Source organism: Leuciscus leuciscus (assembly GCF_965113295.1).
Source record: "Leuciscus leuciscus genome assembly, chromosome: 3".
Taxonomy (NCBI): domain Eukaryota; kingdom Metazoa; phylum Chordata; class Actinopteri; order Cypriniformes; family Leuciscidae; genus Leuciscus; species Leuciscus leuciscus.
Window position 1 is genome coordinate 36,787,539 of NC_138727.1, and position 16,697 is coordinate 36,804,235.

At 38.8% G+C, this 16,697-nt stretch overlaps 1 protein-coding gene across 3 annotated transcripts in view; it reads left to right on the top strand.

Moving 5' to 3' along the window:
* The window catches only part of itsn1 (intersectin 1 (SH3 domain protein)), a 43,248-nt gene that overhangs the window by 22,608 nt on the left and 3,943 nt on the right, over positions 1–16,697 (top strand). For all 3 annotated transcript variants that reach the window (XM_082163692.1, XM_082163694.1, XM_082163693.1), the window contains exons 17-38: positions 2,367–2,476; positions 2,572–2,783; positions 2,924–3,045; positions 4,882–5,201; positions 5,327–5,498; positions 6,564–6,769; positions 7,245–7,327; positions 7,429–7,595; positions 7,700–7,745; positions 7,917–8,038; positions 8,358–8,481; positions 8,959–9,150; positions 12,955–13,076; positions 13,320–13,426; positions 13,715–13,898; positions 14,119–14,217; positions 14,848–15,015; positions 15,370–15,582; positions 15,681–15,802; positions 15,931–16,013; positions 16,119–16,202; positions 16,290–16,463. In XM_082163692.1, the coding sequence (XP_082019818.1) occupies positions 2,367–2,476; positions 2,572–2,783; positions 2,924–3,045; positions 4,882–5,201; positions 5,327–5,498; positions 6,564–6,769; positions 7,245–7,327; positions 7,429–7,595; positions 7,700–7,745; positions 7,917–8,038; positions 8,358–8,481; positions 8,959–9,150; positions 12,955–13,076; positions 13,320–13,426; positions 13,715–13,898; positions 14,119–14,217; positions 14,848–15,015; positions 15,370–15,582; positions 15,681–15,802; positions 15,931–16,013; positions 16,119–16,202; positions 16,290–16,463 (3,232 nt within the window). The remainder of the gene's footprint in view (positions 1–2,366; positions 2,477–2,571; positions 2,784–2,923; positions 3,046–4,881; positions 5,202–5,326; positions 5,499–6,563; positions 6,770–7,244; positions 7,328–7,428; positions 7,596–7,699; positions 7,746–7,916; positions 8,039–8,357; positions 8,482–8,958; positions 9,151–12,954; positions 13,077–13,319; positions 13,427–13,714; positions 13,899–14,118; positions 14,218–14,847; positions 15,016–15,369; positions 15,583–15,680; positions 15,803–15,930; positions 16,014–16,118; positions 16,203–16,289; positions 16,464–16,697) is intronic.

Sequence of the window (16,697 nt, forward strand, 5' to 3'; positions counted from 1 at the left end):
TGTGTGCCAGTTGTCATGTTAACAGCAGAGTTTATGGGTGTGTATATGTAGGATGTGCTCTTGTTTTTTGGTTCGGACATACACTAGACAGAACTCTTTGGTCATTGTATCGCGTCTCGCTGTTTTTTGTGCATCTTCCGCTTGATCGTACTCAAGTCTTTCGTTCTGACCCTGTAACATGGGTTTATCTTTATTGTCGAGCCCTGATCGATAATATTCCTGAAATAATCAGTTTGGAGAGTTGTTTTCCCCAAGCCTGTAGCTTGCATTAATTAACAGAGCAATGGGCTTCGCTGCTCTGCTTTGGTTAATATGTTGTCTAGTCCGTTTGTCTTACGCTCTACACTTAAAATGATTATTAACTTCAAGAAGCTCTGCATTGGGTAGAGCTGAGTGCACATTAGTACAGAGTGCAAACACTGATGATGATAACTATGATGATGGTGGTGTGACCGTATGAGTGGCTCTGTGTCTCTTGCAGTCAGGGAGCTCTGTGGACGAGGTGCTGTTGGACTGTCTCGCAGCACTGCTGGCCTGTTTGAAGCATATACACTTCTACTTCCAGGTCATCCCTCCCCCTCCCCCTCCCCCCTGACCTTTGATTTCACCCTACACCGTGTCCCCTGCTCGTGTGTCTCACTGCACCTCCTCCAGCTCCCTTTGAGAAGCCCATCAAAGGCAGCGTTGTAGCTATTTTATTCTAAACCTTCACGTATCGGTAGAAAGCTATTCCTTTTTGCACACTGATCTGAGGCTGGTCTTTAGATCAGCGAAATTAACGCCTACGTTTGATCGTGCTGCTTTGTTTCCAAGCCGTGTGCGTCAGTTAATTCCTAAAACAACCTTACGCATGAACCTGGACTTCAACAATTTTAGGGATACATTCTTTGAAGTCTTTTCTTAAAAAGCTTAGCAGCTATTACATACATTTTACTGTCATTTTATAATTCTAGTCACTTAAGGAGAACATAATTTTGAAGTTTCCAGAATTGTGCCCAAAACATTTTCAAAATAGAGTAACTTGCTGTAAAGCAAAACGGTGCATCCTCAGGAACTCCTTTGCACCGAATTTGAGACATATTGTTTTCCAGTGTTCTAGTTTTTTTTTTCTTTTTTTTTTTTTTTTTTAACTGGCTAGTGAAAAAAAACCCTATTATTTATTAAGTTGGATACTGAACAATTCATTCTGGAATTCAAACATTCTTCAGAAATTGACATAATATGAATTAGTTTTTTAGTGCAAATATTTCTTTTTTTACACACACATACATATATATATATAATTTATTTTATGTTTTTTTTTTCCGTATCATTTAGTTACATTGGTCTTGGTGTGATCAAGAATATGCTATATAGATTTGCCCAGGAAAAATTACCAAAAAAAAAATATGACTAAAGTGTAGGCAAACTTCACTGTGTGAATTTACAAATGCATTAGAAATTGCACGTCTGGTTCATGAAATCTAAACACTCACATCCGTTGGCACTGCTTTGGTGTGTGTTTGTGTGTGTGTTTTGCACTCGAATGGCTAACTCTCTCTGTTTTTCTAGAGTCTGTCTATTACCAAACCGCTTGCAGTGATCTTTCCATAATAGCTCTTATTTATGTAAATTGTGCTTATGTGACATTAAATGTAACTTCAATAATAGATCCCAGAGCATAAAAGTATATGCTATCCATAGATCTGTCATTTTAATCTTCTTTTTATTTTTTTATAATATCTGACGACTCCTACCATATCCTGATGATGTTCTAAAGATCTTCTAAAGAGCTTACTTATTGTTGGAAGGGTATGGCATTACATAAGCAGCAGTGTTTCCATTGGTCAGCTGAAATAGTCTCTTTTCTTGAGATTTCCATGTTTCCTCTCTTGTGACTCCAGTGGTTCATGTGAAGTTATCAAGCAGGCATTGCAGCCTGACATCATGAACACAATCGCAATGCAGTTTGCTCCATGTACCATGCAAGTGTATGAGTTATGCATGCAATCTTTAAATATAAATGTTTATTAGTCAGTTTTTACATCAGTGGGTCATTTTCCATTTATTAACTTTATAAACATTTACATAAATAATAAAATCAAGCACACAAATTGTATATGCTATTTTTCTTAATGTTTTCTTTTTTTAAATATTTAAAAAGTTTAGAGATAGCAGGGAGTTTTGAATAGTTTGGAATAGACTGTAGACACTTTTGACATTAATACTTTAGTAAGATGGTCAGAAATAAAATTGTCCAGACAGCACTTGCAGGGCGCAGTTGTGAACGTGTCGAGTGTGTCTGAATGTGAGAGAGTGCAAACAGAGCCCCGTTGCCCCCTATATTCCCCCTTACCTGTCCTCCAATATCCCATCATGCATTGCAGGAGCTGAGAGAAATCCACAACAAACAACAGAGGCAGAAACAAAAGGAGCTGGAGGCTGACATCACCCAGCCGTCACATGATAGGAAGTCCACAGAATTACAAGAATCTAGGTATTTTTATGTTCTTCTATGGCTATTCTTTGCTGGAAAAACTTAACTTTAACTTTTTTTAACAGGCATTCATTTTGTCTCTTACTTTCCTCCAGGTTGTCAGGGGCAGATGATGGTGTGTCTCCAGCATGGAGAGACGATGGGCTGGGTAAAGCTCCTACTCCTCCTGTGCCTCAGGCCTGGATGAGCCGAGTGAGTGAAGAGGAGAACCACAGCAGAGGCGAAATACAGGAGAACCTCTCCAAACTCTTCACACAGCATCCGATACCGGGAAAACTACAGGCTCATTCCCCCTGGTCTATGACAGGTGAGGGAAAAGAAGATTGTAGAACCAGACATGAATTGGATTAGTTTTGCAGCTGTATTTTATTTATTTATCAATATTGAGATGTTTTAGGCTGACCCTAAATGGCATAAATCGACTTAACTCATGTTTTTGTGTTATAGATAAGATCCCAGTGTCTGGTTTTAATCAGGAGAAGGTAAAGGTGGTCTTCTATAGAGCACTGTATCCCTTTGAGGCCCGCAGCCACGATGAGATCACCATCATTCCTGGAGACATGGTGATGGTAAGACAACTGTTAGGAAGTGTATTCACACTTTTTTAATACTAAAAATGGGTATTAGGGTTTCAACTAATTATTATTCTACTTATTAAACATCATTTTAATTATTTAATTATTCTGATAGACATACACTATCTTTTAAAAGTTGGGCTCAGTAAGACTTGTTTTTTAAGAAATGAATACTTATCAGCAAGGAGCCATTAAAGGGGAACTTGGCAACTATTTCAACTTAATAAATCCGTTTATAAATCATTTGAATGGTTAAATAACCTGTTCTGGTGAGAATGGTGACTTTCCCTGCACCCCCCAGCGTTCCCCGGCGGAAAACCAACCTTGCAACAGGGGGACTAACGTCCCGGTAAGTTGGAAATAGGAAGTCTCGTGAGAAGCGAGAACGAGCGAGAAACACAAACTGCTTTACGGCAATTCAACATAAACACACACGCCATATGATACTGTGTATGATGTATTACCCACCTCGGTAGACATAGCTCCACATGATCAATTTGGCCGGCTCCCATAATAACAAATGCACGTGAGCAGCGGTAGAAAGGGGGAGGAGGGTGCCGCAAGTGAGATTTTTTTACTACAGTGTTGTGAAATATACGGCCCACAGCTGTAGGGGGAGCTCGTTGAGAAAACGCGCAACAACAAAAGGGAAAATCAGCGAAGAAATGGCTAAAGTTGCCTTGTTCCCCTTTAAATTGATCAAAAGTGACAGTAAAAACATTTAAGGTTATGAAAGATTTCTATTCTAATTATTACGGTTTCCACAAAAATAAGCAGCATAACAGCATCATTTCAACATTAATAATAATAAGAAATGTTTCTTGAGCAGCAAATCATCTTGTGAATGATTTCGGAAGGATCATGTGACTGAAGACTGGAGTAATGATGCTGAAAATTCAGCTTTGCATCAGTTACATTTTTAAAATGTATTACATTTTTGATTGAATACAAAAACAGTTTGAAAACAGTTATTTTAAATTGTAATGTTTCACAATATTACTGTTTTTGCTGTATTTTGATGACATAAATGCAGTCTTGGTGAGCATAAGACACTTCTTTAAAAAACTTGATAAAAAGATTTAAAAAAAATCTTGCCAACCACAAACTTTTGAATGGTAGTGTATATAGAAGATTTAAAACAACAGTTAATCTAAATATTATATTATTTTACAGTAATTGAGAATAGAAAAATCTTATCAATAACATTCTTGAGAAATCTGAGGATTAGTTTCAGTCCTAGAGTGTGTGTGTTTATGTTCTGATGGGTGCTTGTCAGAGAGTGCAATTTTTGTTTCTTCTTCATGTGAAAGAGAGAATGCATGTGTGCAGTTAGTGTGCACATTTACTGACCTCTGACCCTGCCTCTGTCCTCCCTTTGCTCACTCTGCCTGAAGGTGAAGGGAGAGTGGGTAAGTCGAGGTTTTCTGCTCCTCGTGCACTTTTATTTGTTTCTAGTTTGTCTTTGTCCTTGATGATTTTCTGTATTGTTCATCTGTCACTGGGCTAAAACACACCCTGTACAGAGATCATTATATGTGTGTGTCTGTTGTTGAGTCTTTTGCCAGATTTCAGAGGCTTTGCTCTATATGGCATAAGCTCACTCAGAAAGGCAATACAATTTCCTGTGTTCAATCAACATGAGTCCTTTATTTTGTTATTACATACAGTCTCTTTGTATTCTGATTCTTGTGTTTGTATTCAGATCTCTGATGCATATCACAATGAAGATCCTGTGGTTCCCTGTGATTTTTCATCTCAGTTATTTTAGATTATTGTTTTGTGTCCTTTCACATCCTGATTCTGTGTCTCTCGTTTGCTTTCTCTTTTCAGGTGGATGAGTCTCAGACTGGTGAACCTGGATGGCTAGGAGGAGAGATTAAAGGGAAGACCGGCTGGTTCCCTGCCAATTATGCAGAGAAGATTCCAGAATCTGAAGTTCCTCTTAGTTTGAGGACTAGCTCTTCTTCTAGTTCCACCCCTAAATTGGGTTCCCATATATCATCCGCTTCTTCATCGACCACAACCACACCCGTACAGCCGGTCTCCACAGAGCCTGCATCGATAGCCCCACCCACCTCAGCCCCTCCCCCTCCATGCCCCACCACCTCCTCTTCCTCAGCATCCAGTAACTGGGCAGATTTCAGCACTACGTAAGTAGTTTGTCCATGACAAGATATTTACAGATACCTTTTCTCAGTTCAGGCAAAATATTGTTATTTAAATATGCCTGAGTTTTATCTGCATCCATTTTTATTCTGTGCTCATGTGACTTTAGATGGCCATCTAATTCTGCTGGGGAGAAGCAGGACAGCGATGGATGGGATGCATGGCCAACACAGCCCACTCAGCCGTCCCTGTCAGTGCCCAGTGGGGGGCAGAGCAGACAGCGTTCTGCTTTCACCCCTGCCACGCTTTCCGGTTCCTCACCCTCACCTGTGCTCGGCCAGGTACGCATATGAGATTCCCTCTTAAATACTGCTCTTCTCCACGAATGGGAAATTTACAGTAAAATTCTTACAATTTATCAACTTCTACTAAGGAGTAAATCTGTATATATGCAAAATTGCTCTATCCTGCACAATATTTTCAAGAATATAAGGCATCTTTCTTTCAGGCTATTGCATTGTTGCTGCATATCAAAAGAATCATAGCATTCATCATTTGTTTAAGTGCCCCTGTTATGCTATATTAAAGGTTTCTAATTTTGTTTAGTTCTCCTATAATAGGTTTACATGCATCCAAGGTCAAAACACTTTAATTTCTCATAATATGCATTTTTCTTTTCTTAACGTTGTCTGAAATAGTTAATAAATGATTCGATCTCTTTAAACACCTCCTTTCAGAGAGAGTCTACTCTGCTCTGATTGGTCACATGGCCCATGTAACTTTTGGGAATCTATTGCTTACAGTGCATGCCGGAAACAAAACACCCGTCATCTGAATTTCAGCTCCAGAGGCTTCCTCAGCGCTTGTATACACAGTGATACGAACAATAACGATGGTGTCGGTTTTATCGTATCAATTCGAGCCCGAGTCCTCATCCTTTGGAAGTGCATGCTAAGTGGATTTGCTTTCACAGCGCAGAAAACAGCGTCTTCTCGACAACTCAAACCAAACTCTACCAGGCCTCAGCTACAACTAAAGTGTTTGAGGGCGGGGCAAAGTAGACGTTCGCTGCAGCCCATGGCCATAGTAGGGCTGGGAAAATAAATCATAGGCTGGCATTATTCAAGTTGGTTACAAACCTGTGTAGATTTGTGCAGGAAGTAAGACTCATTTCAGCAGTTCAGAATCGGTTCGTTCTTTTGGGAGACGCTAACTCCATTTATCGTGCAATTTGAGCTTTGAAACTTATTCACAAACAGCTATTTTTCACTCTACTTAAAAGGTAATATCCAAAAAAGCATAATAGGGGGACTTTAAGATGGTAGTTATGATTAGGTACTGATCTTTTTAGGAAAAACTGATCTTTTTATTGGTTTCATTTTGAAAACTCTCGTTCTTGTTTCTAGGGTGAGAAGGTGGAGGGTCTGCAGGCACAGGCTTTGTACCCATGGAGAGCTAAGAAAGACAATCACCTGAACTTTAACAAAAATGACGTGATCACCGTACTGGAGCAGCAGGATATGTGGTGGTTTGGAGAGGTGCAAGGGCAGAGAGGCTGGTTCCCAAAATCTTACGTCAAACTAATCTCCGGGCCTGTCCGGAAATCTATGAGGTGTGTATCTGTGCGATTATATCATTACTATATTGGTTATTGGCTACTATTGGAGTTTTTTTTTGGGGGGGGGGGATAGTTGGATCAGTCAATATTGATGCCTAAATGAATCTATTAAAATGTTTATTTCAGTTTTCAGTGATTGTATCTGTGCAAAATATAGATACATTTGTTATTTTATTTGTAATATCGTTTATTACTTTTTGAGCTTAGCACAATAAACACAACAAACAAAAAGTCAAGTTTTTTAATAAACATAAAACCTTAGAAAAATTGAATTTAATTAAAAGTCATGGAGTTTAATTGAAAGGGAAGTTCATGATAATTGATATTTGTAATTATATTTACTTTAATCCAGACTCCATTGTATAGTACCTATTGGCTTTTATTCCAAAGAGTGTGATGTTGAATGCTTGGTTAGGTGTTTCATCCGGACTGTAATGTTGAGTAAATGAATGCTGTTGTTCTGTTTCAGTATTGAGTCTGGCTCTTCGGACAGCCCTCCCAGTGTTAAGAGACCCAGCCCCTCTCCAAACAAACCCACGGATCTCGGAGAAGGTCAGAATACCAGCGACAACTCAATGGATCATTTGTAACTTCCTCTCTCATCTTAATCATTTTGTATCTGAAAGTCTTTGTGTGATTTTTGTCTATCACAGAGTATGTGGCCATGTATACATATGAAAGCAGTGAGCAGGGTGACTTGACCTTCCAGCAAGGTGATGTCATCACGGTCACAAAGAAAGAAGGAGATTGGTGGACTGGCACTGTGGGCGGGAAGACCGGTGTCTTCCCTTCAAATTATGTCAAACCTAAAGATTCAGAGGTAATGGCTGAGAATGTTCAACATAACTTGAATTGTTAGAATTTTAAGTGTTTATAAGCAGTACTTTCTATGTAAATACAATTGCGTGCAAAATTATTTTCTAGGGTTTGGGATCTGCTGGGAAAACAGGAAGTTTAGGGAAGAAACCAGGTGAGTGCTGGTGCTCAAGTTTTATCTAAAAAAATAAATAATTATGCATCAGTTTTGTGGCCTTCATAACTGAACTCTGAGACCAAAATTAGACCATAACAGCATTTTATTAGAGATCGGTCCAATGCTTCAGCTCTTCTCTCCTTTTACCTGTTCTTCGTCTGCGTTCAGAGATTGCCCAGGTGATCGCCCCTTACACGGCCACCGGGGCGGAGCAGCTCACCCTAGCACCAGGCCAGCTCATTCTCATTCGCAAGAAAAACCCAGGAGGATGGTGGGAAGGAGAACTTCAGGTTTGAAAAACACACTTGGAGACATGCTATTAAATGCACACACTTTCTACCACAGCAACACACACCTTTTACTTAAAACATTTACTAATAAAACATTTAATGTTATCTAGTTATAAAAGTGACACTATTTGTTTCTCTGTAATGTTACATTTATTTTTTGTACTTTGATTTACTGAATATAATTTTTTTTACATTTGTACATGTGGAGTGATACGATATGGTGATAACAGTGAGATATCGCTCTTCCTCATAAAAGCGTTTTTATTCAAATTTTTACTTCAAATTCATTTTAATGGCCCACTGCTACTGATCTCTGCAGGCAAGAGGAAAGAAGCGTCAGATTGGCTGGTTTCCAGCTAATTATGTCAAATTATTGAGCCCCAGCACCAGTAAGACCACACCCACAGAGCCCAACCCACCCAAGCTACCAACACCCAATGCAGGTACAGAACTTGTACCAGAACTTGTTGTACATTTAAAGAAAGTGGTTTATCTTGCCATATATGAAATGTTCTCTTTTCAAATTCTTCTCAAATTCATGAAATTAATCATTCACACTGAATTTGTACAATGAATTGAAACACTAATCAAATGAAAGTGCTGAATAGTGGGTCCTTTTGTGGCTTTCTGTCATTCTTTTTGGTTGCCAAAATGTTCTCTCTTTTTTTTTTTTTTTGCTCTTCTCATAATTAAAAGGTTTAAGGCAATATTTGAGTTTGTCGAGTTTGAGCATGTTGTCTAATGTCATTTAGTACAGAGCTAGGTTTATAGTGCTATGCTGTAGTAAGGAACCCACACATCATTAACAAGTTTGTTTTAATAGCATTTGCATGTTGTCATGGTTGATAAATAAAGGTAATCTACCAAATACTCTTAACTATATATACATTATACACGTGCATTTTGTTTCCCCTCCATAGTGTGCCAGGTGATTGGCATGTATGACTACACAGCTCAGAACGATGACGAGCTGCCTTTCGGGAAGGGCCAGATCATCAATGTTTTGAGCAGAGAGGATCCTGATTGGTGGAAAGGAGAGCTGAATGGTTCTGTTGGCCTTTTCCCGTCAAATTACGTCAAGATGACCACCGACACAGACCCCAGCCAACAATGTGAGTCCAGAATGTTCTTTTGTATCTTATACACACGCTCACACTGAACTTCTCTCTATCCTGCTCAAAAACAAAATACAGATAATACGATTCTGAAAATTCATGTACCTATGAGAAAAGAATTGGCTTGAAGCGTCAACAATAACATCCAGTACCAGTGTGATCTAAAATACCTCATAACAATCATTTCTTTCACATCTTTGAGGACCTTCTCAAAATTAGTTTTAGTTATGTCCTCACAGTGTGGTGAGTTTTAGAGTCCAATGTCCAGTCCTTGTCCTCTGCCACACTGAAGCCTCTCCACTTCCTGTTTCCAAGCAACCTCTCACCTCATGTTGTAGAGCATTAAGTAGAATCTCATCTCTCTCTCTCTCTCTCTCTCTCTCTCTCTCTCTCTCACTCTCTCTCTCTCTCTCTCTCTCTCTCTCTCTCTCTCTCTCTCTCTCTCTCTCTCTCTCTCTCTCTCACTCTCTCTCTCTCTCTCTCTCTCTCTCTCTCACTCTCTCTCTCTCTCTGCATGCTTGTGTCCTTGTCATTGTGGCGTCCTGTGAAGAGTGTCTTGCAGAGTTCATTTAGTTCTCCTAGCTCGTAAAGATTTTTGCACATTGTGGTTTTTCTTTTCTTTCCTTTTTTCTTTAGATTTTTTTTTCTTTTTTTGGCTTATGTGCTGTGTTTTCCTCTTTCTAGGACTCTTATGTTGCCCATATCCCACTCAGCCTTGAAAGTCCTCAAAGCGACCCACTATCCCTTAAACTGTGTCCAGCGGGATGATGGGAGATGGAACATTGATCATGTGACTGCCCCCCCACAGCTGGCTTTGTGGCCAGAAGAGACGAATACTACAGAGAGCAGTCGTTAACCTCAATATTCAGAACCGTAGACGCTCGCCAAAATTGCCAGCCAGCATCCTCCGCATTAAAGCAATTAAATAAACAAGAATGCCTAATATTTTAAAGGATCTCTTTCCTTTTTTCTTTTACAAATTCATGAAATTAATCATTCACACTGAATTTGTACAATGAATTGAAATACTAATCAAGTGAAAGTGCTGGATAGTGGGTCCTTTTGTGGCTTTCTGTGATCTCGCCCCAAAGCCTGTAGGTAAAAAAAAAAGCTGTTTTGAAGCAACCAATCAAAATGGTTCCATTCAGTGTTAAGTTCCACCGCTTCGTCCAACTAATGCACGCTTTTCGCTCCACCAAGCCCCGCCCCCATGGTTTCTCAATGGACCATAGCACCACAGAATGACCCACTATTCATGAGTCATGACGTAAGGGGTGCAGTATCAAACGTGTCATAACTTGACGTGCTTTTTAGTGTCATTGCCAACTCATCAAGGCTCTAATATGTGGACATAGCAATGTGTACAGCATATCCGACCAATTGAAATATCAAGATGTCATTCTTTTTGGTTGCCAAAATGTGTCTAAAAAGTGAAACCAAGTATTTACCATGTCCCCAAATGGTCGGATATGTGTGGACTTCATGTAGAATACTACTGTGTGTCATTCAGAACAACCCCTCCCCCCCCTCACCCCTTCCAACACACACATGTGCTGTCAGTCAATTTGACGGACAAGATGGACGTCTCCGTTCATCCGGTCCAGTCACATGCCTCTCTGTGTCATTGTTTGTTACATGTTCATACCAAAACAGTGGATGGATTTATTTGTGTTCGTGTGCTTGCTAGTCTCTTGTTTTGTTCTTTGTTTTTGTTTTGTTTGTTTTTCATTTTGATCGTTTCGTTGTGTCTGTGACGGGGTTGAGAATTGGTGTTGCAAACCAAAAAAATGCACAACTGCCACTTAAGGTTAATGGTACAGTGATAGACAAAGTGCGTACATGTACAGGATAAAATGTTGCTGTAAGGGACGTACTCGTGAAGGGTTCCCTCACATGATTGGGTTTTCTGGGGGTTCATTGCTTGTACAATTGTATTTCCCATATAGATGGATGAATGCTTTTGTTTTGTATCCTCAATCGTTTGCTGTCATCATTCTGTCATGTTGATTGAACTTGCAATTATTTTTGAAATGTTGTTGATTTGAGAACACAAGATTTTAAGTTGTTCTTGATACAACAGCTCACTATTTTTATAATGATCAAAAACAGTTATGCATAGTGTTTTAAAAAGAAAATCCACTGCAGTATCAGTGTGTACACCGTCCTTTTTACTGGAAAACATAAAAATGAAAGTACAAGTAGTGAGTAGAGAGCATTTAGAAAGTCCAAATTTTATGAAATTTAATTGTCATGCTTTGACTGAAACCCTAAATTGCATTACGGAAAGAGAATAACATACTGAATATAAGCTTCATACCCTTCTAATTACAAATGCTTATGAATAAATAGATGTTTACAAATGCAACATGAAAGACTGGAATTTTCTTGAACAAAAAAATGAGTTTTTGGGCCGTTTGTTCATCTAGTGTAGGAAAAAAGCATGGCATTAATTTTTAATCCTACGATATTGTACTTGCAACACATGAACTCTGACTTCATTTCTTTTTTTATCTGCCTCATAACAGTATTGTAATTTTTAGTGCTGAGAAACAAGACATGAAATTCCTTCCAAGTGGTTCTTTATTGGTTCCACAATGTGCTGCTTTATTATTATTGGCTGGCTGGATGGACTGTCCATCATGTCCGTGATCAATCTGTTGCAAGGTTTTCTTTTGTTTTTCTTTTAAGTGAACATAACCATCCTCGGACTACAGAAGCACAACTGCTTCTTTCCCATCGGATATTTGCAATACTGTGTAAAAAAAAAAAATGCATTTGTTCTGAATATCTCACCTCAATGTCCAAAACATTAACCATTGTACTTGATTAAAGCATTTTATCAAAAAAATAAAATGAATGTACAGTTAAAAACTCAACTATATATACATCGATTCCTAGCTTTAAAGACAGTGTCATACCACCTTTATAAAAAATGATGTGTAACCATTAAAGAACTCCATGGCAACTGCAGACTGGCTTATTTATTTTTAATCTTCTACCAGAGGAAGTGACTGTCACTATTATTAAATGCATAATGCTGTCATTTAATTCATGAGCCGCACATATGGCAAGAAATGAGAATTGCTAGAGCAATATACCTGCATGCATATTCTGTAGAAGTGAACAAACCAATTCATTTGATTCTGATTGGACAATCCCAGCATTCTGCTGTCAAATATTTTAGTATAATTGAGCAAGCGTGTTCATTCATAACTGCTCGTGTCACTCCGCCATCTCTTTCTTCTCACATAATAAAGTAAGTTCAACTCAAGTCAATGTTGCATGTCCAGGTATTTATTTTATAAGTGTTACAAGCATGTCGGGCCCTTTATTTAAAGGTAATGATCGTACTTTATTCCTTACTTAAAATTACATTTGAAAAAACAAATCAGCATTTTTCTTACCAAAGTAATATCGGTCCCACTTTACATTTAAGTGTCTTTAACTGCTGTGTACTAACATTTAAATTAATCATTTGATATGATGCACTTATTGTGTACATAAATGTTTTTACATTGTACTTATATAAAACAAACACCTGCATGTTATTACAGCTGTTATTATTTTCTGTAATTTCATCCATAATTACACTGTTGACCATACCAAACACCAAACCTGTCCCCAACCTTATTTGCAATACATCATCAACACAATAAGTACATAGTTGTTAAAAACTCCTAATATAAAGTGTGACTGTAATATCAGCTTGTTGTAACTGAATTAATGTACTAATTATTAAACAAATTGTATGTATTAATCTAAGCATGAGATTTGACTGCATGCCGTCTGTGCGTTTCACAGGGTGTGCCGACCTCCACCTGCTTGACATGCTGACGCCAGTGGAACGGAAGAGACAGGGATACATACATGAACTTATTGTTACAGAGGAGAACTATGTCAATGACCTTCAGCTAGTTACTGAGGTAAAACTCGCAGGAAATTAGTTTAATCAGCTGTAGACTGGCATAGAACAACAGCCTAGTCAGGGTTGTTGTCTGTATGATGTTCAGTATAAAGTCATGCCAGGAAGTAGGAATAGCTGAGGTGATGCCATTTAATGAATGTGTATTATCCATATCATGCTAGTTCGCAATGTAGTTAATAGATAGAATTTCATATAGGAAAAAAAATATATATATACATATATATTTATGGTTTGCTTTCAGACCTTCCAGAAGCCTCTGCTGGACTCGGAATTGTTGACGGAGAAGGAGGTGGCTATGATCTTTGTCAACTGGAAAGAGCTGATCATGTGCAACATCAAACTGCTCAAGTACGCCACCTGTTGGTTAATACAGTGGATATCCTTTACCTCATCATTAGTCACCATGCAATTAACCCCTGATTTAAGCTCCCTCTTTGTTTATTGTTCTAAAGTCATTAATCAGAATGCAGTGCATCAGTTATGTAATGTGGCATGTCAGGTCAATTAATTAAATATTCACACTTCACAGCTTTATTAAACAGATGTTACGACAACTATATGAATAGAACGGATGTAATTCCATATAATGAGCATTACGTGGCTTACCCAGAATGCCCCATCTAACTGTCTCTCCAGGGCGTTGCGGGTGAGGAAGAAGATGTCAGGTGAGCGCATGCCGGTGAAGATGATTGGTGACATCCTAACCGCGCAGCTTGTTCACATGCAGCCGTACATCCGCTTCTGCAGCTGCCAGCTCAACGGCGCCACCCTCATTCAGCAGAAAACAGACGAGGTGCCCGAATTCAAAGACTTTGTTAAGGTGAGACTAGCGAACAGTCATCCGGTTAATCCATAGTGATATGTTGTGACACTTAATTACGTTTTTTTTCTCCAGTTTCCCTCTTTGTTGTATTTTTGTTTGTACATTTTAATTGTACATACACCTAATTTTAAATCATTTTAACAAGCGTTTTATATATTTTTTTAAGAAAATGCCATGATGTTGCATGGATTTTTACGCACATTTGTATGTTTTACAGAGGTTGGCGATGGACCCTCGCTGTAAGGGAATGCCTCTGTCAAGTTTCCTTCTCAAACCCATGCAGAGAGTCACCCGATACCCGCTCATCATCAAAAACGTACGTACACGCTCACAATCTAGTTAATCGACTATTTCCTAACTACTGTATGAAGAACCAACAGCACATTTAAAACTCTGTCATCTATAAAAGCAGATAAAGAATTCAGATTTCTTTTCTTGCATTTACGAGTTTGTCTCAACATTTTAAATTCGCAATTGCGAGAAAAAAGACATACTTGTGTTATATAAACTCGCAAGGGCGAGGAAAAAGACAGAATTGTAGGATATAAACTCGCAATTGTGAGAAAAAAGCCAATTGTGGGATATAAACTCGCAATTGCTAGAGAAAAAACTGAATCCCACATTTGGCTTTTTTCTCGCAATTGCGAGTTTATACCAGACAATTCTGTTTTTTCTCTCGCAATTGCGAGTTTATATTCCACAATTGTGACTGCTTTTCAAAAATGTGATATAAACTTGCATTTGCAAGTTATAAAGTCTGAATTTTGAGATATAAATTCGTAATTGCGAGAGATAAAAAGTCGCAATTGCGAGAGATAAAAAGTCGCAATTACTTTATTATTTTATTCCATGGCGGAAACAAGCTTCCATCATTTTTACATCACAAGCCTTTTGGTTTCATGTTTCTGGGAGCGTCGTCTCATTTTTTGTCTTCCCTCACACACAGATTATAGAGAACACTCCAGAAAGCCACCCGGACCACAGTCACCTGCGGCTGGCTCTGGAGAAGGCTGAAGAGCTGTGCTCGCAGGTCAACGAAGGCGTGCGTGAGAAAGAGAACTCGGACCGGCTGGAGTGGATCCAGGCACATGTGCAGTGTGAGGGGCTGTCAGAGGTACCACAACACAAACTTGATGCATAAACACAGTCACATTTAGTTAAATAATTTTTTTACACTGTATTTAGTTAGCTTTCCGATATTTTGAAAAGAGATAATTTTGTTCTGCGCAACAGTAAAACAAATCCATAAACATATAGAGGTGGGAATCTTTAGGCACCTCACGATCTGATCCGATTCCGATCCTGGGAGTCATGATCCGATTCCAAAACGATTCTTAATCTACTTTTTTTTTCTTATTAATTAATTCGTTTACATATATGGTTGCACCATATATGGTTGAATGGTAGTGTGTCTTTGTGACAATCTAGGTCAAATCTCATTACAATAAAAGTTTCTCTCTCTTTACAGCAACTTGTGTTCAACTCGGTTACAAACTGCCTGGGTCCTCGGAAATTTCTACACAGTGGAAAACTCTACAAAGCCAAGAGCAACAAGGAGCTTTACGGCTTCCTGTTTAACGACTTCCTGCTCCTCACGCAGATCATCAAACCTCTGGGCTCGTCTGGAACGGACAAGGTCTTCAGTGCGAAATCCCACCTGCAGTATCGCATGTACAAAACGGTGAGACATTCTTAAAGATCTTATTTATTTGCAGTCATTTTTTTACCTCTATTATGATATTTGATCTGACCTCTAACCTGACTCGTTGACCTCTGCAGCCCATCTTTCTTAATGAGGTGCTGGTGAAGCTGCCCACTGATCCTTCAGGAGATGAACCCATATTCCACATATCTCACATAGACAGAGTCTACACTATACGCGCTGAGAGCATCAACGAGCGGTATTTACTAATTATTTGTTTATTAATTAGACCTGTACCCATTATCTTGCAATATATGTGCTCAAACGCTCTTATAAATGCTGTAAATCACACATATTTTGACAATGTTCCTCTGATCCATCCTGCAGGACGGCTTGGGTGCAGAAGATCAAAGCCGCTTCTGAGCTTTTCATCGAAACAGAGAAGAAGAAAAGAGAAAAGGCCTACTTGGGTCTGTCTCACATATTTCCTTATACACGCCTCACTGCATTAATAAAGCTATGAATGCTCTGAGTGTTTGCTAAGCACTGGTTTTGTGTTACTATTATGTTTGCAGTAAGGTCTCAGAGGGCCACTGGTATTGGCCGGCTAATGGTGAACATTGTTGAAGGCATTGAGCTAAAGCCCTGCCGTTCAAACGGTAAAAAACAATTTGCTATAAGGTGCTTTACTAAGTTATAAGCATTCTGATAATATTGATCATATCATACATGTCCTCTGTGCACAGGTAAGAGTAACCCGTACTGTGAGGTGACGATGGGCTCTCAGTGTCACGTCACTAAGACTCTACAGGACACTCTGAACCCCAAATGGAACTCAAACTGCCAGTTCTTCATCAAAGACCTGGAGCAGGATGTGCTGTGTGTCACTGTGTTCGAGAGGGATCAGTTCTCCCCGGACGGTCAGTGTATTGAAAATGTACTCATTCACATAATGTGACCCTGGATCACAAAACCAGTCATAAGTTGCACGGGTATATTTGTGGCAATAGCCAACAATACTTATATGGGTATTAATTATACTAACAATAATCTGGTCAAAATTATCGTTTTTTCTTTTATGCCAAAAATCATTAGGATATCAAGTAAAGATCATGTTCCATGAAGATATTTTGTAAATTTCCTACCGTAAATAC